We start from the raw sequence: 26,709 nt of genomic DNA on the forward strand, positions 1-26,709 counted from the left end.
AGCAGCATCAGCTGTGGCTGCTAACTTTAGCTTTGTGTTTGTTGCCTGCTTCACATACAGTGAATGCCCCTCGCAGTTTCCTTGACGTTCTCCCTTTATTATACACTGCAGACATCCCTGCGGGCCCCAGATACCCAAAAGGGTGTTTCTGGGAGAAAGATGGCACTTTTGGCTCTAAGGAGGCTGATATTGTTCAGATGTGAGCAGTGTCGATCTGAAAGGTGTATGAGACACAATCAGGAGAAAAGTCAGGAAAATGGAACAAAATAAAGCTCTAAATAGGTCATTGGAAATTAACTATTTGATGTATTTTAATGCACTATGACTGCAGCATCACAAACTTTTAATCTCCTTCCTAAAGAAGACTTTTATGAGATAAAAGTTTAGGGCTTAAAACAAATTAAAGTGTGTCTTGTTCAGGGGGGCGACGTGAAGTTAAATGTGCTAAACTAGAAGCATCCCTCTGGTTTGTTGCATTATTTTAATTTATCTCGTCAATATCAGATTCAGAGGATAACTAAGTGGGTTTTCATTTTCCTGGTTTGGGTTGTAAACGAATCCCCAGCAGCATTAACATACAATAGACTACATGTATTTGGTGGAGTTATGCAGTAATATGGCATTAAAAAGCCACTCTATTATAATAAATAAAGTATTAATGCTTATTCCCTCTCACATCTAATTAAATTGATTTAACATCCCGGCTTAAAATATACTGGGCAGCTGTCTCTGACAGTTTTGAGTCTCTCCCTTGATGCTCTTTACTTCTTATCTACCCAGTAAAATACTGTGACTTCATCCCATTGTACCCTCTGGTATTTGAAGATAAATCTATTTTAGTAGAAGTGCTTGACCATTGTCAACAGAGAATTTAACCACCTACTGACAGAGGAACTAATTTATTTGTTTAGGATCAGTGGGTATAATATAGTTTTAAGTTGGTTCCATGTTTTTGACACTATGGCAAGGATTTTGAAGAATTTTGCCGTTCTTAATTTTTTTCAAATTGATACTCATGGTCAGAATGAATCAGAATACATTCCCACCGTGTCACCGTGTTCAGCTGTCCAAATTCCAACTGTAGGAAAGTCTTCTGGGATCTGGGCCGGGATCTTCATGGTGAGCATCAGTAGACTGGGAGCAAAATAACACGTGCTAATCCCGAGGTCGCCATCTAGTGTCTGGAGGTAGGAATACATTAAAAATATTTTAAGTCAGTTTGATTTTACAACAATGTCTTGAGAGATCATTTTTAAAATTGATATCAAGTTAAATTAAAATCCCTTACTGTTTCCTGAGCTAGTGTGTTGATCACGTCTACATTTCCATAAGCGTTCAAATGGGTAAAACAAGAGAAGGAAAAGGACAGCTGTGTTCTGTTTTAACCTATGAGTCTATATTTCCACGTTATGCTTTTGGGCAGCTGCAGCGATGCATTATGTCTTCCTTTACAGCAATGAATCGTTCACCAAATATTTATGTGTCACCAATGGACAGAATCTACCCTCATGATGCTCTTCTTCCTTTATTGTGTTGGTTTGTATGGAATAGAATCTTGTGGTGGGTATGTAGAAACAAACGTGAAATAACAACAATGACAGCTTTACATTAACCGTAGAACTATTTACAGTACCCCCACTTTCAAATAATTTTGTATTAACACAAAGCAAGAGGACGTTACATTATTTCTTCCCTTAAAAGGGCATATACGGGAACTTCAACGCTCCCAATAAGTGTTCGTGAAAGTTACATTAACTTCGCTGGGGTGTGACGATAAATTATTTATACATGCGCTACCAATTTCATTGAAACATAGTGGTGTTTTTATTCTCCTCTTTATTTTAAAAGGCATTTTTTGTAGTTTTCAAAAATAATATATGCGTGAGTTGTTGTTTCAATGAGAAATAATAGATTAACGTTTGAGCTCCACCCCTATTCTGCCCAGTTGGTTTGTTCTGAATGTTCAGCACTGAATATTGCGTTACGACCAGGAAGTGAAGGGCGGTGGTTGAGAAAAGGAGCTGCTCCGGGCTAGCTGACAAATATTCTCTCGGTGTCAGGTAAGCCTCATTAAACACCAGAGTTCTCTCTGCAATAGTTAGCTTCATAGAAAAGGTGCTCATGCCCAGCTTCCGTATTACTTAGCACGATAATAAAAGTATAAATGTGAATGAGATCGTATAATGTACGTTTTGGTATCCGGCTAGTCGCTCTGAAAGCACGGCTGAATCTTAGCTTCGCGGCTAATGAATCGATTGCTAATGTCAACAGTGTGTCAATAATGGCGACGGTTTAGACGTGAAAACGCCGATGTTTGCTTCGCTTGTTAAAAGCCTGTCGGTGCGAGTAACTTCAGGGGATTCTGTGTTTTTAGTGGCATTAAGCTTTTGTAGTATGAACAGTTTATGTGTGGCTCAAGCTAGGCCTCTAGCCACGAATACTTATACTTACCGGGCTAATCAAACATACTGCATCTTATTCGGATCTAGTTTGTTAAATATTCTTTCCAATAAGTCTCACCTGGCCTTGTAATAGGAAAATCCAAAGAGGAAACGCACCACTCTATTGTGACTTTTTTTTTTTGAAAGAACTGTAGCCTTGTTTTGCTTCAGTAGAAAACCGAACATTTTGACAATAGTCGCTAAACAGACAAGCTGCATCATTTTAATAACACCGGGGAAGGTTGATTGTCTGTCAGAACGATCGTCCAGCTCTGCTCGTGTTCTGGGCATTGCCTGATAAGGTCATCCGTCCTCACATCAGTAGTTTTCTTGCTCAGACTGGAGGGAGTGAGCTGATCAACCCAGAAAGCTGAAGAACATTTCCATTTATAGCTCAGTCAGGGACACTAGCTAGGGCATCACGGCCTCACTATTAAAATACGCCGTCAGTGCTCTAGGCAGGAATGATGCATGATCCATTTCCATTTGATGAGTTTATCTCCCAGTCTGTTGGGACAAAGATCATTCGTCCCTCCACTATTGCATTGTCGTCTCAATGGGCGTTGTGTCAAGAGAAGAGCATTTAGTTACATTTCATTCTTGTTAGTTTGGTCATTATTGCGCAACTTTAGACAAATTGTCACAATACTTGCGTTGCTTAGTAGGTTTAGGCTGATTTGGTGGTCTGCAACAACAAATATTGGATTGATTTGTCGCCACAGGTATCACACAGCAAAGATGTCAAGCAAAAGGACAAAGGCAAAGACCACGAAGAAGCGCCCTCAGCGCGCAACTTCCAATGTCTTTGCTATGTTTGATCAGTCCCAGATCCAGGAGTTCAAAGAAGCCTTCAACATGATTGACCAGAACAGAGATGGGTTTGTGGACAAGGAGGATCTTCATGACATGCTTGCCTCACTGGGTGAGTTGAACCACTGAGCAGAACAAACAGGTTTGAAAGAGGTTCCAAACAGTCCAGAACTTTACATATTTGGGTGTACTCCAACAGTGTTTACTGTCCCAGTACTGTTTACTGACTGTTTCTGAAGAGAGATACACTTGTACCAGTTATGCAAAGTGCAGCTGAGTTTGTTTATCAAGACCCATAGATTGTTGAACATGTCACAGCTTTATGGAACCAGATGAAATGCAAACCTAGATGTCAGTACTAAGGTTTGTATGTACTGCAAACTGCAGCTTTAATGCAGGAATGGAAGCTGCAGTGTTTGTTTTCACTGCTGGAACATGTTCTTTTAGACAACGCAGTGGTTCTCTGGGTTCATTATAAGTATATTTTTTAAAGAAAGTATGTGCTTCAATTGTTAACTGGCATGTGTGGCACATTAGTCTGTAACATTCTTTTGCGACTGCTTTGCTATCAGCTCCAGCACAATATTTGCCTGGACTTGCAGAAAACTGTTGCTCTATGGGGGAGGGCAGCATAGGCAGATCGCTCCAGACTAGGCTTTTTTTTAAAGTTGCATGTGTTTGATGTTCTTATAACTGATTTTTAAAATCTATTCCAAGTTGTAAGAGTGCAGCACATTTTTGTTTTATCAACTGTTGTAAGGCTAAAATGTACTTTTAAATTATTCTTCAAATGTTTTGCAACTTGTAAGAGTGCTGCACATTTTTTCTCAAACAGGAAAAAATCCAACTGATGAATATCTGGAGGCCATGATGAACGAAGCTCCCGGGCCAATTAATTTCACCATGTTCCTCACCATGTTTGGAGAGAAGCTCAACGGTACAGACCCCGAGGATGTGATCAGAAACGCATTTGCCTGCTTCGACGAAGAAGGAACAGGTAAAACCTTGACTTTTTAATCCTTTTTTTGCAATGAAGTCGAAATGGTATCTGTATCTCTGCCAGTACAGCAAATTCTTTAGGATAATTAGGATTTTCTTCTCTGTCGCCTTATCTGATTTAACAATCCCCCCAGGTTTTATTCAGGAAGATTACCTCAGAGAGCTGCTCACGACAATGGGTGACCGGTTTACAGATGAAGAGGTGGACGAGCTCTTCAGAGAAGCCCCCATCGACAAGAAAAGTAACTTCAACTACGTGGAGTTCACACGCATCTTAAAGCATGGTGCCAAGGACAAGGACGATTAAAAAGCCAGCCCAGCGTATTCCTCTCGGTCAGCTAGATCACCGTGCTGTATTTCCAGCCCTCCAGTTTAAACCCATTTTTAAACAAACCAAAGCAATAAATGTCCACTCTCTTCTACTTTTTGTGAGCTCCCGGTTTTGCCAAACGTTCACATCTCAATTACTGTAATGAGTTGTTGAATGTTATTTTCCCTCTCATGTAAAGATGTGATGTGTTAGCACCATGGATGCTCTAAGGGATGTCTTTGCAATTCCTGTGATCTGGTTCAGCTGAATTTTGCCTTTTATAATATAAACTTTTTAAATAAAACCCTCTATCAAGTTGTACTTTCTCTGTTTCCCTTCCATAAATGACACATGGAAATAACTGTTTAATTGTGCTGTCTTTATTTAATCGCTTTTGCCTTTGTGAACCCAAAGTGGTCTGGAAAAATGCTAAAATTCTTTATATTATGAAGTCCATCAACCCAAACATTACTTGGGTTCTTGTCTGTTATATAGACACCCTGATAGTGTTGAAAGTGCCCCGATGAAAGTTTCACGATGAAACACTGAAGAAACTCATTTTAATCAAATTATTTCCTGGATATTACAAGAAAGATCTGAGGACTTCCACCATCGAAAACCAAGGTCTATCACAAGACATTTTGTAAGGAGCAATTATTTTTTTTAAAACGCACTCATTCCGGATGTTACATGTACGTTTTACGCAAAACACTGCTATCTTTGCGACAGTTTTTAGCATGAAGAATAAAGTCAACACGATGAACATTTTCTTTAAAACATGACTTTCACCTTGTCTCTTGGTGGATTTTTATACTACAACAAAGCCCGAATTAAAACAAAACAAAAACTACATTTGTCCAACAGTCGCATGGCGATTATGAAAGATGATCAACATAGTTACGACCTCCCGTGAACGCCTCACAAGGTTTACGGAACCACATTTGCGTCATCGTCGCGGCAGTGTCCAAGCCGGTGTTATATACACATGTTTGGGGGGTCTTAGCACATTTCTTCCTTTCGGAAGGCCCAGGTATGGATATTTCTGAAGTCATATATTTGCGAGTGTTACGTTTAGTCTTACATTTCAGTTTAGTCTTGCATTTCAGTTTAAACACACACATACACACCCTCCAAATTAGCCCAGGAAGCTACTAGCTAAATAGCTAGCGTTACCTAAACTAACTTCAAGGTTGTCTGCGCAACTAACCTAGATAGGTTTGAATGCTGTTCTCGTTAACATGGCAGGTTTTTTTCCGGCTAAACGACGATTCAAACCATTTTAAACTCCCCTTTTTATTCAGCAGGGTCTGATGAGTCTCAGGGTCATGGCTCAGAAGCTGCTCCATGGAGTTCTGCTGCTGAGACAGCTCGGAACATCACGCTGTCTTCTACCCATTAGGTTCCTGAGTGTCCGAGGTCCTGGTCAGGCCTTATGCATGGGTTGCCAGTGTACCTCTGCAGGTGGATTCATTGGGAGACAGGGCTACAAACAACTCCAAGTGGCCTGTGTCAGAAGGAGCCTGGGCACTACCACTACCAATACCAGAGAACCATTCTCCAATAGCTCCGTCGGTCTCCACAGAGATTCAGGACCCCATTTTCACCTGACCCAGCTCCATGGTCCCACTGTTGAAGAGGAGGAAGCTTTTCAGCAGCGTCTGCAGGGTTGCTCTTCCTCCCGGCAGGTGTTCTCGTTGCTGCACTGTGTGGGGATCATGTCAGACACCATGGCTGCCGCAGCGCTTCACCGTGTAGCTGACCTGGAGCAGGCGGGCAACTGTCTGAAAAACCCTGCAGTGCTAGAGAAGGACACCATCCGAGCGCTGTGCTTCCAGCTGGAGCAGGAATCCAGGCGGCTCACGGATGCCGGCCTGGCATCAGCTCTCTTGGCCTGTACCCGCCTCTTCTTGGACCCTTGGAGCACGCTGATGGTGCGTTTGGTGTCAGAGAGCCAGGAGAGGTTAGACAGAGGGGTTATGACTGTGGTGCAGCTTTGCACTCTGGGCCAAGCCATGGTGGCTATCGAGGGTCCCAACTGCGTGATGCTGGAACAGGCGATGGAGCAAATCCAGAAGCAGGAGCCTGCACAGTGGAGTCTTGCTGAACTTGTTGCTGTGTATAGATTTTTACAAAGCGCTGTGTTCCAAAATGGGAAATACCAAGACCTACTGAACGCCATGCACGCCCACGCTTTGACGGTAAGCTCTCGCCTGAACCCCACTGCTGTCAGCGTGCTGCTCAATGCTCTGGTGACCCTGAATCAGACGCAAGCCATGCCTCTCGTGATCAACCTGTGCAAGCAGGCTGTTCGACACGTGCCCCATTTCACCGATGACGAACTCACCGGCGTGCTTGGTGCCCTCATGCACTTTGGCCACAGCGACCATTACTTTGTGGATGCGATGGAGAAGTACGTGCCCACAATGACCTTCACCTCCCACCCAGAGACTGTCACCCAGGTCATCCAGTTCTTCAGCAGTAGGAACATCCTTTCTCCAACGGTGTTGGACGCCGTTGCAGAGAGTTTTGTGTATCGAGCAGATGACTTCAGCACCACTCAGGTGGCCAAGCACATTATGGTGCTGGGAAAGCTGGGCTACCTCCCCCCGAATGCTGGCACTGTGTTCAGGAAAGTGGAGAACATCCTGCACTCACACTTCTCACACTTCCAGCCTCAAAGTCTGCTCAACCTGCTCCACTCCTGCACCCTGGTGGAGAGGTTCCCCGTTAACTTTGTCTCCAAAGTGTTTAAAAGCTACTTCCTCCAACAACTGCAAGGTAAAGTTCTGTGTTTGTCAAACTGGAAAGCTCCCTCGATCGTTTTGCCCACAAGCATTGTCGTTTAACAGGAACAAAACTGTGTTTCAGAGGACGGCAACAGGGTGGACCGTTACGTTTTAGCACAACTGACTCAGCTCTACATGACAATGAAGTTGGAGTGCCCTTTCTATGAGGTAACATGCAAAATAATGAAAGGGTGAACTCGACATAGCGGTGAAACCTGAATACACACCCTCTCAGTGCATTCCTGCTGTCTGAACTGGCCACGACGCCTGATTTTGGTATTGCCGCTGTTTTACCGTCCCCTCAGGGTCCCAGACTTCCTCCCAAATACCAGGTCAAGTCCTTTCTCCTGCCGGGACGCTCCCTGGAGACGCCTGTGGATCTGCATCTGTACAACTCTGTGAAAACGGGGCTGGTGAACCTGCTCGGTGCCCGTCACTACTTTGGATCCAAAGTCCTGACATCCAACTGCTACACTCTCGGTAACATAAATAGGGTTTTAGTCCTGATTGTTGCATGGACACGGCAGGTTTAATGATTGCTTTTCTTTTTCACGTAGATGTGGAGATCAAACTGGACGAGGAGGGATTCGTGCTGCCCGCCAGTCACGTTGATGAAGTATGCAAAAGGTAAATGGTTTCATGCATCAGACCTCAGGGTTTGATTGTGCTGTAAGTCACAGAGCTGGACCTTCATGCTACTTTTAACACGTTTTAGGATAGCTGTGTGTATCGACGGGCGGAAGAGGTTCACTGTAAACAAGAGGCAGCTTCTGGGAAAAGAAGCCATCAAGCAGCGGCATCTGAGGCTTCTGGGATATGAAGTTGTTCAGGTTAGAGCCTCTGCGTCACGTTCGCTTTACATTTATCCTTTTGTTTTGAACTCTGCTTTTCATTCCAGCTTGCCCAGTATTTGAGAGTGAAGTCTTTTTGTTTATTCTGTCTTTATAGATTCCTTTTTATGAATTTGAAAAGCTGCAAAACCAGGCCAGTGTTGTGGAATATCTACACAAGAAAATCTTCCCCCACAGTTACAGGCTGAGCTGGTGATCATCAAAATGCCATTCATGTGCCATCAGAGGTCTTTTTGTACTTGAAGGACAGGATAGATCTAATTTTAAAAAAATATATATTACAAATGACATCTTTAACTTATTGATTGTGCACATTTTGTTGTTTAATTTCAGAATAAAGTGACCTTTAAAGCAGCTGACTTCAAGGTGACATCAATAATTGCTTGGAAAATATAATTTACTTTATTCTTATCAAGTCATTGAAGAATAAACTGTACAAGGCTAAGAGAAAACCCACTTCTAATCACTCCAGATATAAAGAGTATATATGCCATCCCTTAACTGAAATAACCCGAATCACTGATAAGCTTTCATCATTAGGAAAGAATTGGATTTGGAATGATACAAAGACTGAGTGTCAGTTGGTTAAATAGAAAATGAGACTATGATACATGTAAAAACAAGACCAGAGTTCTGCTCTTTTACGAAGCAGGAATCTGAGGAAGTCCAAACTCGTCCACCAAAACACCGTCCTGAAAGACAAAAACCCTGGTTAATAACCCTCTCCACCATTACAAGAAAACTCTGAAGCTGTCAAATACCCGGTTGGTTGATTTGTCTCCGGGAATGCCTTCCGGGATGGAGGGGGCCGTCGAGGCCTCATCCAGGTAGGTGCTGTCATCATCGAACAGCAGCTCATCTCCCAAAGCATCCAGCTCTGTTCATGGCGACAAACAACATTCATTGTTTGCAATTTTAGCAAACCTTTGCAATATTTCCCACGACTGCACTGAAATGACCTCTGACATTAACCAATAACAAGGAGGTACATAAATAAATGTGTAATTCTAACACCGAAGTATTTTACTGACCTGCTTCCAAGTCGGCCTCATCGATATCAGGCGTGCCGTAGCTTCTGCCCAGCGCATCCTGGATGTCATTGGCGTCCTCCATCATGTCCTCCAGCTGATCTTGAATGTCCTGAATGTCAAATAAAAAAGTAAATGTTTTTGTATCAACTGTAAGTCCAGAAGGGCATAGAGCAGGCACGGATTGCTTTGCTACCTCAATCTTGTTTATGTCCACTTTCTTGTAGGCTTTCTTCATCTCTTTAAGGCCAGTCTTCATGGCATCAACCTGAAACAACAAAAACAAATGTTAATGGAGAGCCAGATATTCTGTTGAGCTTCTGTCAAAGCCTCTTACGGTAGTTTTAGTGTCTTTAAGGTTCTGGATTGTGTAGTTTGCTTGTTCCATGTTGAATGACTGCTGCGCGAGGCCGTCTCTCTGGTTTTCATATCTGTAATATATATTGCCAACTTCAATTCCAAATGGCAATAAGACATCAAGTGTGGAAATAAAAAAACTTACGCTTTCTTTTGTTTCAGAATTCTCATTGCCCTTTGCTTGACCATGTTCTAGGCAGCAGAAATAAAAGAAACATGTCAATCACACATGCTCTCATATTGATTTTTAAACAAAAGAACAATAAGAATGAAGCTTTTATTAGAAAACATTGACTAGACTTTGTCCTGGCGAGTAGAAAATATATTATTCCCATTTTGCACCGTATAGAACAGTAATAGAGGGAAAAATCTCACCTTCGAGGGTCCATCTTTCATCTTTTTCATCTGATCCTTGTATTTAACAAGTTCAGCATCGAGTTTGGAGATCTTCTTGTCAATTGAATCTGTCCGGGAATCAACCTGAGATAAAACACAACCATCAGGATTCAGGCTGAACCGGCGTGTTACCCACTTCCTCCGTCTATCTAGTCAACTAATAATAACTCCAGACAAAAACCTGTATGACTGCTTCGTGGCCAGGGTTTTCACTGACTGAGTGAGACCATTTCCTCTGTTTTCACGTTTAGATCCTTTTCAAATGTCCACATGATGCTGATTCATGAGCTTAACAGACGGACATATTGTTTTCACTTTAAATACGTTTATGAACTGGCCTTTTCATAACACTGTCACGTAAAACCTCTAAAACGTGAATATTTTTTGTCAACGGGTAAATGATTTTCTATCGGCAGCATAATTAATGCGTTGTTTTATCAATTCCAAATGTTAAAAAGTCATGAAAAATCCACTGACCTAATTTTCTTGCCATCAAACTTAGCTAATACTTTAGCAAGGAGGGGTCCTCCGTCTTTGATTACTTTTTAAGCGTTTAGAAAGTTAATTCAGGATTAAACTTACAGTTCCAATGCAGTCGGTGAGGTTAGGCGGCGGACCTTTAGGCTTCGAGCTGCCAAAAATTCGGTTCATTTTGACAAAATGGTAAGTTTGATGCGGGAGAAAAGTTGTTGTCGTCCGCTGTCACGGTCCTGGCTGAAAGAAACACCCGGAAGTGAGTTTATGATGAGTCACGTGGTTATTACAGCCACGCCCCCTAGTATTTCTTTTTTTTTTTGGTCTGGGTTCTTTACTATTGTTTTTAAATTGATCATACATCAGTTGTATCATTTTGGCTTCTGATCAGTCATTTAAAAAATGTCCGGCAAATATCTGCAATTGCACATGTTTCCACTAGAGGACGCGGTCGGTACATTTTACCCCAAACTCAACTCAAATTAACCAAACGTGCTTCTCCGACAAAGACAAATCTGTCAACATACCCGGAATGAAACTCAAAACTGAATTCATTAAACAGACTTTAATTTGAACATTTCACGGACATTTCGTGTTTGATTAACTGCAGGCAAAGCCAATTTACAGTGACGGCAGTAGCAGCAGCAAATCTAAACTGACATAAATATGCTCATGCCCTGGACATCTTTATACAATGCAAAGTCAATACATTCCAAACTGACAGTACAACCTATAATTTACATACATGTATGTGACAAATACGGCAGCAGAAACAAGATCACGGACATGCTGCAACCATAATTTACTGACATCTGTGCAAAGTTCATCTATTAAAAATGTGCCTCGTATTCTACAAGGATTGATATTTAAATATTCTCTTGATACTATGTTGTTAATCAGGCATTTATCTACAGTTAAAAGCATTTCACAGTAATTCAACATGTGATGTATATGTACACAATATACAAGACAACTCATCAAACTGGACCCAAGTCCAGATTCAAAGCTGAAGCCGAGCCCTCTGTCAATTTTTAAATGCACAAGTCCAGGATTTTCCATTAAACCTCAACACGCATTCTTTGGCACATATCGGCGGACAGTGATTCATCAACTCTGTGGTCATTACTTTTATCCTGGACTGCTAAAGGCACAGTTGGGAAGGAAAGCAACAGCAGGAAGTACATAAAATGAGACAAAATTGGACAAAATGTAATAACAGCAGGTCACATCCCATTAAACAATACTACATGTTTGTTATTTGGCCCTAGAACCAAAAACATCCTGGGAATTTTGGCACTATTACGTCTTTTATGTAATAAGGCCTAAAACATCAATGCATATTGCAGAGATGCATGGCTGTTGCTGGAGTAACCACGCTAATCAACGGCAGGCTTGAGAGGCCACACGGAGTCACTGTTGTGGAATAATGACAACTGCAGTGTTTTTCTTTATGGTCCCGATGGAGACCGCAGGCTGAAACACACCAGGCAGCCAAAGTTGCCTTTCTAGCATTGCAGGTCTACAAATCTTTGGGCTCTCAGTTGGTCACATAAAAGGTGGGTAAACGACCTTCATCACAGCACGGATGGATAATCTGAGACATTTATCAGCAAAAGAAAATGAAAGAATTTTAAAAAAAGCAAAGCAAAGGCAATGTAAACATTAGTATGGCTTTCCACCAGAATTCTTTGGGAGCAAAAATTAGTCATATGATGAATTCAGATTCCTGTTAGACTGGTACACAACATCTAAATTCATCTTGTGTGAATATAATAACCAAACGCTGTATCAGCTGAAAGCATTTGTGGATTTAGTCCACATTTTTCTCACTGAAAAGGCTAAAAAATCTAAACACAATGGTGTGAATCTAACCTGTGTGGAGCTACATCTTTGTATGTTTTAGGAAGGATTTGAGTTCACGTTCTTGTGATCTGAATATGAAAAATGACTGACGGAACTAACTGAAAAGCCAAAATAAACAAATCTTTTACGTTGCTGAGGTGACGTGAGTTATGCCCAGGTCATGTGACTCTTTTCCAATATGGGACACTGAAGACAGTTCCACTGCTAGTCATGTGGGCTTACTGGTCGGGTCTGGATTCTCCAGGGGCACTGCGTTCTCCCGTACAGCGCTGGGGGTCTTCCTGCCCCGCGACACCCTCTCCCCCTTCAGTTTGGCCGAGAGACAGAAGTCCTTGAAGCAGCGTTTGAAGTTCTCATCCAGAAAAGCGTAAAGGACCGGGTTGAGGCTACTGTTTGTGTAGCCTAAAGCCACGCAGAAGAAATAGGCGCCCATGATGGCGGTGGTTTCAGGCACGTTCACCAGGGCCTTCACTAAGATGAAGATGTGAATGGGCGTCCAGCAGACCACAAACACGGCCACCACCACCACCACCAGCCGCGTGATCCGCCTCAAGTTGCGGTCCTTCTCCCGAGAGCCGGACAGCATCCGGACGCTCTTCAGCCTCAGGACCATGAGGGAGTAGCACACAGTGATGATGAGCACAGGCACAACGAAGGCGAAGACAAAGACGCACACCTTCATCAGGGTGTCCCAGTACACGTACGGATCAGGGAACTGCAAGGCACACTCGGTTATACCTGCAGGGTCGAGGAGAGGCAGAACCAGCTGTGGGTATGTGGTGCTCTTGTGGTGCTGCAAACATCATCTTATCTCTACTCTTTTAGCAGAGCTGGTTGCTAAAGCTAAATGGCAGAAAACTACCACAGTAGTTAAACAAGATCTTCCTCAAAAGCCTGGAAACATTCATCCTGTGTTCTGATGAAGCCTGGAGGCCACGCTTATGCTAACATGAGCACATGGACCAATTCCAATGCCTTTTATTCCAGGTGAGCCTGGTGAATTCTCAAAGCCATTAGCCATCTGCCATGGTTTCTACTGCCTCTTAGCACAACAGAAGTGGTTCTACCAGCACCAGTGACTGTTAAAAGCTGGTAAAGTCGGCTTGAGTATTATGCAAAAGCAGTATTAGTGTTAAAATGCTGTATAAATAAAATTCCACTTTCTGCCATCAATTTAAAAACTAATTTGCACTCAGAAGTGGGTATGTTCTTACAAACCCTTTTAAAGACTGACATGGTAATAGAAAATGTATAAAAGCTGGAATACTTAAGTGAGGCTTGACTATTTTGGACAAAAAGCTCTTCCTCACCGCTCTTTGTCTGCGTGCCGCCCAGGACGAAAGCGGGAATCCCCGCCGCCGAGGACAGGATCCAGATGCACACGTTGATCACCTTCGCTTTGACCGGGGTGCGGAAGTCCAGGGCCTTCACCGGGTGGCACACGGCCACGTAGCGGTCCACGCTCATCATGGTGAGGGTGAAGATGCTGATGAACATGTTGTAGTAGTCGATGGAGATGAAGACCTTGCACACCACCTCGCCGAAGGGCCAGGTGTTCATCATGTAGTCGGTGCTCTGGAAGGGCATGGTGGTGGTGACCAGGGCGTCGGCGAGCGCCAGGTTGAAAATGTAAATGTTGGTGGCTGTCTTCATCTTTGTGTACCTGTTACGCAGGCAGAAGGAAGAGGTTGCTCCACATTGGTGCTGCCCACATCACCAGGTGCCATTTTCTCGTGCTGCCACGGCTCATCACAAGATCTAGTGTTTGGCTGATTGATTCTGTTTGAGTTAATTGGCATCAAACATGGTTTAATGCCCCCTGAACATTAACTTAACAGTTGACATTAATATCTGGGACGGATCAGCTTCTCCAGGCGGCACCATCGAGCTGATGTGAGTTGTTTGGGGTCCAAACCCTCCGTCGTTGGCACTGCTGTGTTTCACATCACAGCAGGGGAGATCTTCCTCTGAGGCACACTGTAAATGACACTCAGTCCTCTCCAAGCAGCCCAATTCACACTATCAAAGATATCGCAGTATTTATTTAGAAATGTCCAAATGCTGCCAGATATTAAAGCACCTGTCGTTTACTGCACATGCAGGTTACAGGACAAGTGGGCTTAAGAGCTGCTGCTCATCTCTGGAGAACCTCCAGAGAGCAGCAGGAACCGCAGAGACCCATGTCAGGTCCACGTTTCCCTAAATCCTCATCATAAATAGGTCACAGTTTTTCACCATATACGCAAAGAAAAACGCCTCCTCATTGATGGTTACTCACCTGACGATCACATACATGACGAGACAGTTGCCCAGCAAGCCGACCAAAAACACCACGGAGTAGACCGCGGTGATGATGGGGATGATGGGGGACATCCCCTCCTGTTCCCAGCTCTCATCGTGGCTCATGTTCTGGCTGTCGGGGTATCCGGATACCCAGGCTGAGAAATTCACCGGACAGTCCTCGGCCGGGGCGAGCAGACAGTTATTGTCTGCTTTCAGAATTCCCACCGTGGCGCTTTCCATGCTGACACCTGTTTGTTTGGGTCGGGAAAAATCAGTGCAAGCGCACCGAATAACCCAATAAATTACACCAAGAGACAAAAGTGTACACTTTGGAGCCACTTCGGCGGGCACAAAATCAATCAGAAACACGGTAAACGCAACTCAATACCCACGCAGGTTACTCACCTTGATCTACCGAATCCACTCCAAAAAAAAAAAAGATCTTAAAAACGTGCAAATGAATTCCGTTTTGTTGCCTTGGCTCAAGATTACAGCTCGTCAAAGTTTGTGGACGCGTCTGCGCGCCTGGACAGAAGCGGCGGCTTTGCGGACCATCGCGCACGCGCGGCGGCGGCGGCGCGCAGCAGCAGACACACACACACACACACACACACACACACACACACACACACACACACACACACACACACTAGCTTTGAATGGTGTGCGTATGTGTGAAAGATGACAATGACCAGCAGTCACGTGTCACAGTGAGGCAAAAACACACCGGGGTGACGTCATCAGGAGATGGCCCACTCTCATCTCAAATAAATGCGTGTCCTGCCGCAGATTTTGCCCGTCCTTTCACTCACACCGTGGATTGTCTTTGTGTTGAAGAGAGGCAAAGTTCAAGGACAGAAGAGAAATCCAACGCATGCACTCAGCTGTGGCTGTTGGGGGTCATAACCAGCCACGGCAATGTCACGTTTTGCTGCCTTTCCGCTCCAGCAGACAGAGCCCGTCGAGAGTTCATGCGACCGGCTGAGTGGAGACGGCGCTGGAAACAACCGCCATCCCAGTGAATGACCATTTAAACCGCTGATGTGCCTCCCACACACACGACACGCAGAGTTTTATCTCTTTCTCTGCAGCTGCCGAATCAAGCGCGTTATCCTGCACACCCCAGGCTGTTGGCAAATCGGCAGCCATTCAACGACATCTGACAGATTGTTACAATTATGATAAACATCTGTTTCCCACAAATGATGTGTTCAATCTCTGCGTGTGTGGCTGAGATTAACTGTGTTTTGAGTCTCCACACAGAGACTGATTGATTTGGAAAATGAGGACTGATTCTACTCTCATTTAACTCACTTGTCAAGTGTAATTACCAATATATCCTTCATTCATCTGTCTATTATCATTTCTAATCATAAAATTGGGGGTTAAATAGACACATTTCTGAGATCAAATGTGAATGATGATAAATAAGAAATAATCATATGTATACCATGTATACCTCTCTGAATACCTTGATGATGGTACTTCCTGTCAGGAAATCACCCAAGCGTGCAGGGATATTATCTGAAGAATGGCTAAGATTGGATCTTTATCACCACTTTGGGGTTAAACCCTCATTCTCAACACCGCATAATTGATCCTCGTGTGATGACATTGCTGGGTGGCATCGGGCGGTCACACCTTGACCAGGTGACATAAGGTCCCATGCAATGGCGTGTCGATTACGCTCGCGTCACACCCCACTGATGACAAAAACCTGGCGCTCCCCATCAATCTGTTTGGACCCGCTTCAGCAGGGCGCAGTTGCCTTCAACTTAAGGCATTTTGAACCCGTGATCAGGGTGATTTGTGAGGTGGCTGCTTTATTCTTCACGCTGCAGCGGCTAGAGATGCTAGCAAGCGAAATGGTTAGCATTAGGGAAAGGTTTAGCCTTAACATCACAAAGTCATCAATGTAAGCGATCTGTAAAATGTTAGCGTTTATCCACTGAGGGAATAGATCCAGTTGGATGACGATCACAGTGAAAATCTTCAGGATGTAAAGCAATCCTCCGTCAGGTGTGCAAATAATTTCACGCTTTGATCAAGTGAATTCTGCCGTCCATCAATATTTCCACTCTTGGTCATGAAATTTTAAAATGACCAATGTTTTAACCTGAATATGACTCAGAATCTGGGACTGATTTCCACCTGACAGGACGGACGGACGTTTGCGTTTCATCTCAGGTCTGAATATAATTTGATTTTAGCCTTTCAGCTGGTGCCTCTCCTCACTGATCTTCCATTAGTCTCAAAGCATTTGTCTGTGTTGTGTTGTTGGATTATTCCAAACACTTCAAAGAAAGCAAAGAGAATCATTAGTGAGGTGCGAGAAGATCCCAGGGTGAATTCCAAAGAGAGGAGAGGGGCACCAGCCCCACAAAAATGCAAAGATGGGCTCCAAAAACTGAAACCTGTCATTTGGCTCTTCAGAGCAGCACCATGGCTCAGATTTTTGTCTCAAATCTATCACTATTATATTGTTTATTTCAGACAAGCGCAGCTATTTCTGTTAAAGATAATCATAAAATCATGCAAAAGTCTGAACAACAGAGTTATTTTGCATTAAATACAGCATTTAGACTTAAATGGCTCAACTCTGTCATATCTCTAAACGATCTGCTTCATTTATGGACTGTATTTTTGTAATTCAAATTAAACACCAATCCCTTTTGTTGACTTAGATTTAGTAGGCATAAGTCTGCGTGTTGGGGACTGCTTTTATTCAAAAACTGTGGCCACAATAACTTGTTTGTTATAGTGAGAACTGTTTTTTTGCCAACTGTGCAAAAATAAATGTTGCTTTTCCACCAAAATACAAGTGTTCTCAAAGGATAGTTTGAGCTCAAATGCAGAAGGCAGGAGGTAAAATTAGAATCTAATAACCAGTCAAGAACACCAACCGAGTAAGAAAAGACGCAGCAAGAAACTGACTGGAAACAAAGGAGGAGTTGGAGGAGACATTGAAGAGAAAAAGAAAAAGATGCTTCAAAATAAACCAGCTAGCAGGAAAGACACGGAAAATGATGGACTTCAGGCACTATAACATACTAGATAGTAGAATAAAGGAGTTGGAATTAAACTGAAAATAAAGAAGAAACACATTAAAGCATTCAAAAACAGTTAACTGTTCAAATGGTTCAACAAATGGCAGAGCAGGACCATTGGATTAATGTCAAAATAAAGGTCTTCCAGCTCAGATTGTGTCTAAAGTTACATCTACATTATTCATATGGAACGATCCCTCAGGTAAGGTGTGCTGCAGACGCATGCGAACAGCCTTGAGGGTCGACGCCAGCCGGGCCGGCAGCATTTGATCGATAACCCAGAGGAACCACCGATCATCCTTAAAACACGCTGAGCGTGCACTTGGCCAGCGAAGCCAGAGGATTTAGGGGCAGGATGGAGGGAGAAAATTGTGGAAGGACAACAAACTCAGAAAAACACTTCAGAGTGACAGTGTCACAAAAATATGAAATATCAGCCTGTCCGGCCTCATTAGTGAGCAAAGCAAAGCCTTAATTATACGGCTGCATTTGACTCTCACCTTAGCATTAGCGTTGGCTTCTGATGTCACAAACTACAGCCGGTGATCATTCTTCTCCCTCGCTGTAGCGCAGCTTCATTTCCTGCTGCTGGTCGAGTGGCGAGAGATTAACCACCGATGTTCAAACTGGAACATTGGCGGACACAAAGACTGGCAGCTGCAGATCATCGAGGCGAGAGGATAAATGCACGCTGCACACCCTGTTGTTAGAGTTAGATATAAATAAACCGAAATTCGCATTTTGTGAGCCATTGGAGCTGATTTCTGTGGATCAGGGGGCAATTAGGGGCTGTGTTTATGCCGCTAATACTAACAATTAGCTGCTTTAGCGCTGGCTGCGCATCTTCCCGGCGCATCTGAGCTTGGGTCATGATGGATGCCCACGAATTCATAAGAAGCGAGAGCTGTCAATAGATCTGATCAATAATCATGGTCACGCATATCTCAGAGGCTTCACTTCACAGAGCCAGGACCCTTGGTTAGCATCCGTGTTGGCACCGCCGCGCAGCGCCCCCAGAAAGCTGTAAACGTGTCATTTGTGATTTAGAATGCGGCCATAATGAAACCACAATTCACCGTGCGCGAGGAGCTTGTGCGTGATGGAGGGATGCTGCAGATGCTATCTGGCAGCTAGGAGCCGGCCATTAAGACAGACGATTCTCATTCAGGTGCTGATTTTCACCTACTGGTGCATTTTTCTCACCGTGGGAAGAGTTTGAGGCATTCCTGCAGAGTTTTGACACCATACAGCAGCGCTTCTCTGCAGCTCTGATCATTTCACCCAAGCCTCTTTCACGCCTGTGTTACAGGGACTCTCCCTAAAAATCAGAGCAGGGGTTTCAACATGTGTGTATATTCGTACATTTGGATGCAATCAGCAACCTTCAGAAGCTCTGGAGCGTGGTCGAGGATTTCTGATCCTGTGGTTTCACACGTGCGGCTCCTCTGGGGAGGATTCCGGTGCATCCAGGAGAAGAGTTAATGTGTGAAGGGATTAGCTACTGCTTGGCTACTCAGGAACCGCTACTGTTTGAGCAACATTTTGCTCACTGTTGGCAATAATTTAACACTGTGGACAGCACGATGGAGTCTTGTATGGCTCTGCAAAGGAAAGTTGCCATAAACGGACAGAGAAAATTGATTAAACCGGTCGATTAGCATCAAAAATACGCGGCCACGGAAGAGTAACGGCAGATTAGCTTCACTGCACACAGAAGCAGATCATCTCTGTTAACCCAGGACTAGCTAGAATCTGTGCCACACTCTTTTGTGGCCCTGATGATGATGATGTCGTCAATGGGAACAGATGGCTGAACTAGTGAAAATCATCTTATCACACCTCCTCCGCACTACAGAGGGGAAAAAAACACCCAGCTCTTCAGCGTTCATCACATTTATTGGTTAATCATCTCGACAAAACAAGTAGCAGAAGTGATTATCAATATCCCAACACACACAATGAAGCTGTAGAAAAATAGCCCCGGGATGGCTGAGTGTCCCCCTGGAGGAGCTATGGGGCAAATAAAAGTTTCAAAGCCAGGTATTTAATTGCATTCTACCACAGGCCGAAGCGTCATTTATGAGCCAGTTAATTGCATTTTCCATATTTAAGTTTTAAAGTGCGCGTGACCACAGGGCGCCCCTGTTCACATGGTTGCACCCTGACGCTAATGTTGCCGACAGACGGCGGCGGTGATGTGGTCCGCCGGGTGTCCGCTGAGTCATTTGCTGCTCAGTTGTTCCCTTGTCTCCGTGACACATGAGCAGAAGTCACGCCGGAGAGGGAGATGACCTTCAGAAGAATCTTAGAGGCTTCAGCGAGACAATTTCATTTCAGGGACAGAGACAGCAGCACCAAGAAGCGGTGAATTAACTCCTCAATAACAAAAGAAAACTTGAAAGGAGAGACTTTACTTTAGGAGCTGCCCCATAATTACAGCATTTTCTTTAAAGCCTTATTGTTCACGCCTTAAGAGGGTTTGTCAGACGAGGTTCTTTGTTCATCAGGAAATAAATCAACCCTTCATCACGCATTAGCATGATGAATCACCACGGCGCAGGGCTGCGGGCGTCTTCTTCCCCTCTGCATCTAACAGCATCAGACCGGAGGGGCACCAGTTTGACTTTATTTATTTTTTTAAATGAGGCTAATGTCGCTGTGCGTTGGGCCAGAAAATGAGCCCGGAAAGCTTCATTTGTCACGTCCGAAATGTCTGAAGCGTCTGAAGCATCCGCACTCTTTATAAGTTGCTTCTCACCTGTCAAAATGCTAAATTTGTCAGTGAAGGTGAAAACAGAAATAATCAAAACGCATTTTTCCTCTTTGCCGCGAACGCCACAGGTTACCTGCAGAGAGGAATAGTTAAAGAGCTTTTACGAAGCTCTACCTCGTTGTTGTGGGTATTGTGTGACCTCTATGATCCACTAATACCTGTTTGGATCCATATCCTCAATAACTTCACATGCAAATACAGCTCAATCTGACCTGAGATGTGCGTGTGAACTTACTCTCTGTCTCTCCAGTGTCTCCTACTGAGTTGGATTCATCCGTTGGGTACATTCTGCCGTTGACCTTTCGGTTCACACCAAACAAACAGGCTAGGGGCAGACTGGTGACCTGTCCCGGTGACTGTTGGGACAGATTCCAGCACCCTGAAAAAATGTATGAAATAAGAGAAGAAACAATGAAAACAAACTGTTTCATTACATTCATTACCTTCATTAGTGCCCCAAGAGAGGAATCTCTGGTTTTTATTGTTTCTTTTTGGTTGGTGAAACCTGGACGTAAGTCGTTAACGGGCTACTGTTACACTCTGCAGTTTAGCAGCTGTACTATAAACCCTCATTTGAATATTACATCCACAATAAAAGCAGATCTAATTATCCACCTCTCAGTGGGGGGAGTTAAAGTTCCAGACCACCTGAAACTGTATCTTTACTCCTTTCCCCGTCCTCCATTAGGCAGCCACCGGACAAATCGGACAGATATTAATAAATATATCAGGGGAATTTAAAGGTGGCGGAATGGCTTTCTTATTAAGTTCCTGCCAGCAGCGTGTAAATAATGGGAACATAAAGATGTGCCGAGGAGCCGCAACACATTCATACCCTTCTTTACCAAGCAGAGGAATTAAAGCCGAGTGAGAGAAGCCATCGATTGCCGTGAGGAAAGGGCGATTCAGTGAAGCACTGTAAACAACTAACTGCTTGTACCTTGTGCACGGAAATGTCCCTCAAGCTCCGCACTGCTGTGAATATGTTTTCATGTTTAAATGCTTTGATCCCAGTGGCAACGAGACCGTACCGCGGGAGACGGTTGCTGGCTGCTTAATGCTAATTAGGTCCAAAAAACATGAGGAAAGCTCCCCAGTCACCCTCTTTTCTGCATTTCTTCTTCTTCTTTGGTGATTCAGCGTCGTTTGTACCGGAGCTTCGTGCACTGGTGCTGAACCTGAACTTTCCCCTGCGGGGGGGGCCGTCAGAGCTAAACCCAATTTCACTGCCATCGGGGTCATTTGTAAGGCCGCCCCCCCCCTCCTCATCCTCTGTCTGACCTTCGGTATGATGTGGGCGCATCACGTTTGCCGTGCAGGTGACTTCCTCGTCCAGCTGAGACACCAGTCAGGTGTCCGTCTCCCTACGTGGACATAAGAGGTTCGGTGAGTCCTGCTGCCGCTGCAGTGGCCTAGTATGAATATTTAACTCCTGAATAAGCTGAGGGCTGACAGATGCATTCAACCTAGCAGGAAATTAGGAAGCCGAGAGTATACAGAGCACTGAATGCTCCTCCAGGTAGTGACGACCAGCAGGATATTTGAGGCCGAACGAAATAAACAGCATTTTCCTGTTGCATTATTCACACCACAAACCTCCTGCTGCATGTGGGAAAACATCAGGAGTGAAGAAAAGACGTTTAATAATCTGCTGTCATTAGTCGGGAGGAGAGATAGACGATTTCTGTTCTGCTCTCAAAGTGCGGCGGAAAAGGGATTCAGGGGGTTGGAAACATGGAGCCCGGGGGTTTATTTACTAAAAAAGGGGCAAAATTGGATTCAGTGGTCCAAGTTGATGCTTTAGTCATCCTTCCATGAAAGACCAAACACAAATAACTCCATTTCTCTTATGGTTTTGGAATATATTCAGGGTAATATTGGGTCACTCTCGGCAACAACTCAAAAATATTTATCATTTTATTGTTGTTGGAGTTTGTACATTCAGACAATTTCAACAAAATGCTCCAAGTCAGAATCGGGGTAATGATACGAGTGAAGCCCGACTGAGCTAACCGCTAACGCTAAATTAGAAGCAAACCCTTATTTTCTAGCAAAATTTGAGTATACATTAAGCAAAGCTGCATTATTGAAGAAATGACATTTACAGGAAATCCTTCATATCAAAATGTCACAGAAATGATCCCATGATCCCATAATCTCTGCTTTGGTTTCCCTTCGACAACAGGCTGTTTGTGAAGTGTGTGAATCCTCCCGGGCATAAAACAGCACATGGCTGCCCCAATCATGGCTCTCCAGGGTAGAAGGAGGGAAGATAGAAGGCATTTCTGTTTGAACTTCAAACTAAAAGATGAGGCAGAGAACCTCCTGGGAAGCTCTGGATGTATCCGAAGCATTTATCTAACGGTCTCCTGAGAAATATGGAGAGAAAGATAGAGTGACACATCATTCTAGAGACACAGCAGAGGGTTCATTTATCCCCCTGACCTCATCCAGGCCAGCTTTTATCATCAGGGAACCTTAAATCGGGTCTGAATGGATGGTCAGAATGACATAATTTACAGGCAAAAGACACTTTTTTATCTATTCTGGAATATTAACAAGGCAGCTTTTATTTTGAAAAGCTTGGTGCTGGCCCTCGTCTGATCATTTGCACGTGGAGCAAATGACAACAAACAGAAGGTCACGGTCATCAGGAGACCTTTGTCTTTAGCTAAAAGGAGCTTCTTAAGTATTTAATGACCAATTGAAACTTTGAAACCAACTTGGTAGACTCATGAAACCCTACATTCATTACGCAAGAGCCGCATAGAGTAATTGAATAAGGCAGTGATGCACGGGTTCCAGTGAGCATCAGCTTGTCTAAACAAGTTTACAAGATCTGATTAAAAAGATCAGACAGCATTCTGATGGTTCTAAATTCAAAAGTCATAACGCCAATGGAGACAGAGCACAGTTCAATATGAGTGGGGGCGGGGGTGTTATCCATCTAACCGAATAACAAAAGATGTTTGGCTGGCGTGATTCATCACTCTGAGAACGAGTTGTCGGTGCTGCTGAGAGCTATTAATTAGCCTGGAGCCAAGTCAGTACAGTGGCCGTATTCATGCTCAATCTAATCAATCCTCAGAAAATTTGAACGTGACCCAAAACGCACTGTTATCCGTTTAAAAGTACAAACAAGGTATTTCAGACTGGAAACTCTCTGCTGAGAGCGAAAGCCCATTTTTCAAAACGTCAGGCCGGCCTGAGATGAAAGAGATACGAACCCGCTGCTGCAGCCGCAGCAAAGAAAAGAAGAAAAAGCCTCAGCTCTCATTGAGAGGAATCTGGCAGTAAACCAAATAATTAGTTTGGGTGAAATATTACAGCGGATCCACCAGCCAAGAGGCGTAATTAGCATCCAGTAGCAGTTTTAAATGAAACACTCCGCAGATTTTCTTGTAAAACAGCCAGATTAAAGAATGGGGGTGTTTTGCAACCTGAGGCATGCGTGCCATATTTGGTACGCTGCACAAAAACCGCGGGCAGCCTTGGACCAGGTAGCATCTTAAGTTTTATCCCTTTAAACTTTGCAAAGCAAAAACTTAAATCAAAAGTACATTATACATTCTGCTCCAGCTCAACTGTTCCCGACTCCTCAAGAACGAAGCCGTTACAATAAAACATTCATGGCAATCTTTGATATTATGTGACTTAGTGATCCTGGTACCATGACAACCACTCCGTATGTATCGACTCCACACATCAGTGGGACAGCGAGGTATGAATATTGCACAAACAGATTGGCTACGACTTCTTTATTTCTTTCGTAGCCTGTTCGGAAGCCTGCAGAGCTCCAGAGATGAAGTCAAATTGGGGGGAGAGTGAGTGAGGAGCGAGCGGAGCACCTGGCGGAACTCTTGGGACGAGGAGCTGCAACTATTTACATTTAGGCTCTCTGTATGTTTGCAGCTGAGGAGCAGATGACAGGAAGAAACATAACCGTTCAGGTGTGAATTTGGAGGAATAGCATCACATCGAACACACCGCTGCACAAAACAGCCGTTTAGCACCTAGTAATTAGCTGTGCAGATACATTCCAAATCTTTGGCATCAACAGATGTTCCTCTGATTCGCCACATAAGCGTTCATGCATCTACTGGAGTCGCTCCTTCCCCTTTGTAACCGTGGTGAATCAACCGAAGCAGCACATCCCACACGGCAACGGCGGAGGCTGGAGGTGGCGCCCAGACGGGAGTCATTACTCTTTCTAATCAGATCAACCAAAGTGTCACACGGCGCAGGTACAGCCGATAATAACGGAGGTGCAGAAGTTCAGGGGCTGAAACACACGCGGCGACGGCTGTTAACCGCCGCAACTGGCCGAAGCAAAGGCGCTTCAGAACAGAGTCAGGCTGAAGCTAAATATGTAGGTGTGCTCAGTTCAAACATTCCCATTTTTGAGCGAGGAAGTAAGTCCAAAAAGAGCCGTCGTTTTGAAAATGGGATGTTAGAAGGAGCAGAAATACAGTTCTTGCATGAAATTACCCATGAGTCCTTCCTGACAGCTGGTGTTTTGAGATATATCGACTCGTGCACATTCATTTCAGGCTCCGTTTGGATGTGAACTCAATCAAATCGCCTGCTGACAGAAAACCCCATTAACTGTATAAATACCTTGCCTGGTCACATGTGGCGCCCACACCGTGCTCGCATCTATAAACGCCTCCACCTGACCGGCAGTTATTTATTTCATTACCTGCTGATCAATTCTTTTCTGCTGGGAATCATTTGCGTGCATCAGGGCAAATTTCCATCATCAACAAGCTCATTGCTGCTGGAGACCTTTTAGGGCTGCAGCCTGGGATGTACAATAATGCTAATGGTCATCAGCCTGACAGCCAGCCTGTTAATGGGAGTTGTACCCCTCATCCAGGTGAGCCTGACCTTACACGCTGCGACGTTATTATTCCTGACATTATTACCATTAAAGCAAACCCTCTGGGAGAAGATTAGAAACCAACTTATCATCAGTAACTGCTAAAAGTGGTCATATAAACTAGCATCCAGCTAATTATTGATTTAAAAAAAGGAGGTAAAAATGGATACAGAATTTCCTTTTTTCAGCTGCAGGAGGTAATCCACACCAGAACGTGTTTGGAATTGGAATTTTAAAGCATTCCCATCCATATTTTGGGTTCCATAGGTACCGAGCTTGGATGAAATGGTCATGTAAGCAGCCGAAGGCTGGAAATTGCATTTTGAAGTATTTTGACAAATGTGACTTTTTAGCCTGTGAAAATTACACTCAGGCCTTGTTAATAAATCTAATTTCTTTCCGGCCTGCTCCGATACACTTGTGTTTCCTAGATTTAATAAGAAGAAAGGTTGTAGTGAAGGAAACAATGGCTGATATAGGACCGATCGCTGCCCCATTCTCCTCCTCCCGCGCTGTCTCGGGGCTACATCTGGCATCGCTGCCGCGTGGAGGGTTTGTTTGTTCCGATTATCTCCACCTGACTGCCCTGAGAAGTGGGAGTGACGGCTGCTGCGTCAACGGCCGATATGTATAGTTCCTCCCTGGAGCACTTACCCCACTCATAAGCAACACTTATGCGTGTTTAACCTCCTCCTCCATCTCTAATGTGTCACCCACACCTCCTCAGCCTGCAGGTAAGACGTCGCCCCCTCCTGTCAGGTCTTTTCACATCAAACATGTCAAATCCAAACGTATATGAGACGCGATCCTCGTGTGTGCGTGACCTGGACTCCTCACGTGCTCCATCCACAATTCACTGGTGCAGAAGGAAGCCTGCCGACCTTTTAGAGGGGCAGCGGCCCGTTTGTGGTCACCGAGGACCGCGGCTCAGGTGTTAGCACCAGCGCAGGGACGCACATGAAGGGTTATTTGTCGGACGACGCTCCGGAGTTGCGAGGTGTGGAACGGCAACAAATAGTGCCTGTGTTTGTGTGTGTGTGGGGGAGGGGGGGGTCAGGATCCTTCTCACATGGATGCACCTTGACAGAGATGTCGATGTCAAATCAGCCAGTGGAAGAGAGTATGGCGGAATGATTCCGAGATGGGAAAATGTGAATAATTCAGCATCCCTGAGAGCCGATTGGGTTGCAAATACAGTCAACTAATGCAAACTTTGGCGCAGGAACGGCGAAAACCAAATCTATTTTCAACAGCCTTTTCCCTCCTCTCTCCTCTGTCATCGGTCACTCGGCGACCTTCTAGGGGAGATCAGATCAATAAACAACCTTCCAGTTTCACTCCATCCATCCATCCTGTTCTTCCCAGGGGGGTCCGGCCGGATGCCAGGATGCAGCTGTCAATCACATCTAGCC

At 44.3% G+C, this 26,709-nt stretch overlaps 4 protein-coding genes and 1 long non-coding RNA gene across 6 annotated transcripts; 2 read left to right on the forward strand and 3 right to left on the reverse strand.

Moving 5' to 3' along the window:
• Positions 1–68: 68 nt before the first annotated feature.
• LOC115251175 (uncharacterized) lies at positions 69–1,543 on the reverse strand. The gene is made up of 3 exons (XR_003889711.1): positions 1,289–1,543; positions 1,047–1,181; positions 69–214 (listed from the first exon to the last, which is right to left on the reverse strand). It is a non-coding gene; the product is annotated as an uncharacterized lncRNA (long non-coding RNA).
• A 473-nt stretch (positions 1,544–2,016) lies between these two features.
• On the forward strand, positions 2,017–4,921 carry myl12.1 (myosin, light chain 12, genome duplicate 1). The gene is made up of 4 exons (XM_003968074.3): positions 2,017–2,060; positions 3,164–3,363; positions 4,087–4,248; positions 4,385–4,921. Exons 2-4 carry the CDS (start codon positions 3,180–3,182, stop codon positions 4,555–4,557), a joined length of 519 nt encoding a protein of 172 aa, XP_003968123.1. The 5' UTR covers positions 2,017–2,060; positions 3,164–3,179; the 3' UTR covers positions 4,558–4,921.
• A 395-nt stretch (positions 4,922–5,316) lies between these two features.
• fastkd3 (FAST kinase domains 3) lies at positions 5,317–8,551 on the forward strand. Of its 2 annotated transcripts, none has more exons than XM_003968092.3 (7): positions 5,317–5,590; positions 5,862–7,338; positions 7,429–7,514; positions 7,652–7,826; positions 7,904–7,973; positions 8,062–8,176; positions 8,295–8,551. In XM_003968092.3, the coding sequence occupies exons 2-7, from the start codon at positions 5,871–5,873 to the stop codon at positions 8,391–8,393; spliced, it is 2,013 nt and encodes a 670-aa protein (XP_003968141.3). In that variant the 5' UTR covers positions 5,317–5,590; positions 5,862–5,870; the 3' UTR covers positions 8,394–8,551. The 2 variants fall into 2 exon arrangements, with proteins under 2 accessions (XP_003968141.3, XP_029698292.1); XM_029842432.1 differs by having other exon boundaries at positions 5,865–7,338.
• On the reverse strand, positions 8,499–10,712 carry chmp5b (charged multivesicular body protein 5b). Its single transcript, XM_003968075.3, has 8 exons — positions 10,561–10,712; positions 9,958–10,062; positions 9,728–9,774; positions 9,563–9,656; positions 9,422–9,493; positions 9,229–9,337; positions 8,959–9,074; positions 8,499–8,889 (listed from the first exon to the last, which is right to left on the reverse strand). Exons 1-8 carry the CDS (start codon positions 10,627–10,629, stop codon positions 8,839–8,841), a joined length of 663 nt encoding a protein of 220 aa, XP_003968124.1. The 5' UTR covers positions 10,630–10,712; the 3' UTR covers positions 8,499–8,838.
• A 304-nt stretch (positions 10,713–11,016) lies between these two features.
• LOC101064320 (delta-type opioid receptor) lies at positions 11,017–15,644 on the reverse strand. The gene is made up of 4 exons (XM_003968093.3): positions 15,004–15,644; positions 14,594–14,846; positions 13,626–13,978; positions 11,017–13,053 (listed from the first exon to the last, which is right to left on the reverse strand). The coding sequence occupies exons 2-4, from the start codon at positions 14,836–14,838 to the stop codon at positions 12,524–12,526; spliced, it is 1,128 nt and encodes a 375-aa protein (XP_003968142.3). The 5' UTR covers positions 14,839–14,846; positions 15,004–15,644; the 3' UTR covers positions 11,017–12,523.
• Positions 15,645–26,709: the final 11,065 nt, after the last annotated feature.

This window comes from Takifugu rubripes, chromosome 10 (genome assembly GCF_901000725.2).
Source record: "Takifugu rubripes chromosome 10, fTakRub1.2, whole genome shotgun sequence".
NCBI lineage: Eukaryota > Metazoa > Chordata > Actinopteri > Tetraodontiformes > Tetraodontidae > Takifugu > Takifugu rubripes.

Bases quoted from the DNA above. Each gene is read 5' to 3' on its own strand.
- fastkd3 (XM_003968092.3), top strand. From the start codon at position 5,871: ATGAGTCTCAGGGTCATGGCTCAGAAGCTGCTCCATGGAGTTCTGCTG. The intron at 7,515-7,651 runs GTAACATGCAAA...CCGTCCCCTCAG, and splicing joins TGGAGTGCCCTTTCTATGAG to GGTCCCAGACTTCCTCCCAA. The intron at 8,177-8,294 runs GTTAGAGCCTCT...CTGTCTTTATAG, and splicing joins TGGGATATGAAGTTGTTCAG to ATTCCTTTTTATGAATTTGA.
- chmp5b (XM_003968075.3), bottom strand. From the start codon at position 10,629: ATGAACCGAATTTTTGGCAGCTCGAAGCCTAAAGGTCCGCCGCCTAAC. The intron at 10,063-10,560 runs GTAAGTTTAATC...GTTTTATCTCAG, and splicing joins TCACCGACTGCATTGGAACT to GTTGATTCCCGGACAGATTC. The intron at 9,657-9,727 runs GTAAGTTTTTTT...TATATATTACAG, and splicing joins ATTCTGAAACAAAAGAAAGC to ATATGAAAACCAGAGAGACG.
- myl12.1 (XM_003968074.3), top strand. From the start codon at position 3,180: ATGTCAAGCAAAAGGACAAAGGCAAAGACCACGAAGAAGCGCCCTCAG. The intron at 3,364-4,086 runs GTGAGTTGAACC...TTTCTCAAACAG, and splicing joins TGACATGCTTGCCTCACTGG to GAAAAAATCCAACTGATGAA. The intron at 4,249-4,384 runs GTAAAACCTTGA...CAATCCCCCCAG, and splicing joins CTTCGACGAAGAAGGAACAG to GTTTTATTCAGGAAGATTAC.
- LOC101064320 (XM_003968093.3), bottom strand. From the start codon at position 14,838: ATGGAAAGCGCCACGGTGGGAATTCTGAAAGCAGACAATAACTGTCTG. The intron at 13,979-14,593 runs GTGAGTAACCAT...CCTGCGTAACAG, and splicing joins GTCATGTATGTGATCGTCAG to GTACACAAAGATGAAGACAG. The intron at 13,054-13,625 runs GTGAGGAAGAGC...TCGACCCTGCAG, and splicing joins CGGCACGCAGACAAAGAGCG to GTATAACCGAGTGTGCCTTG.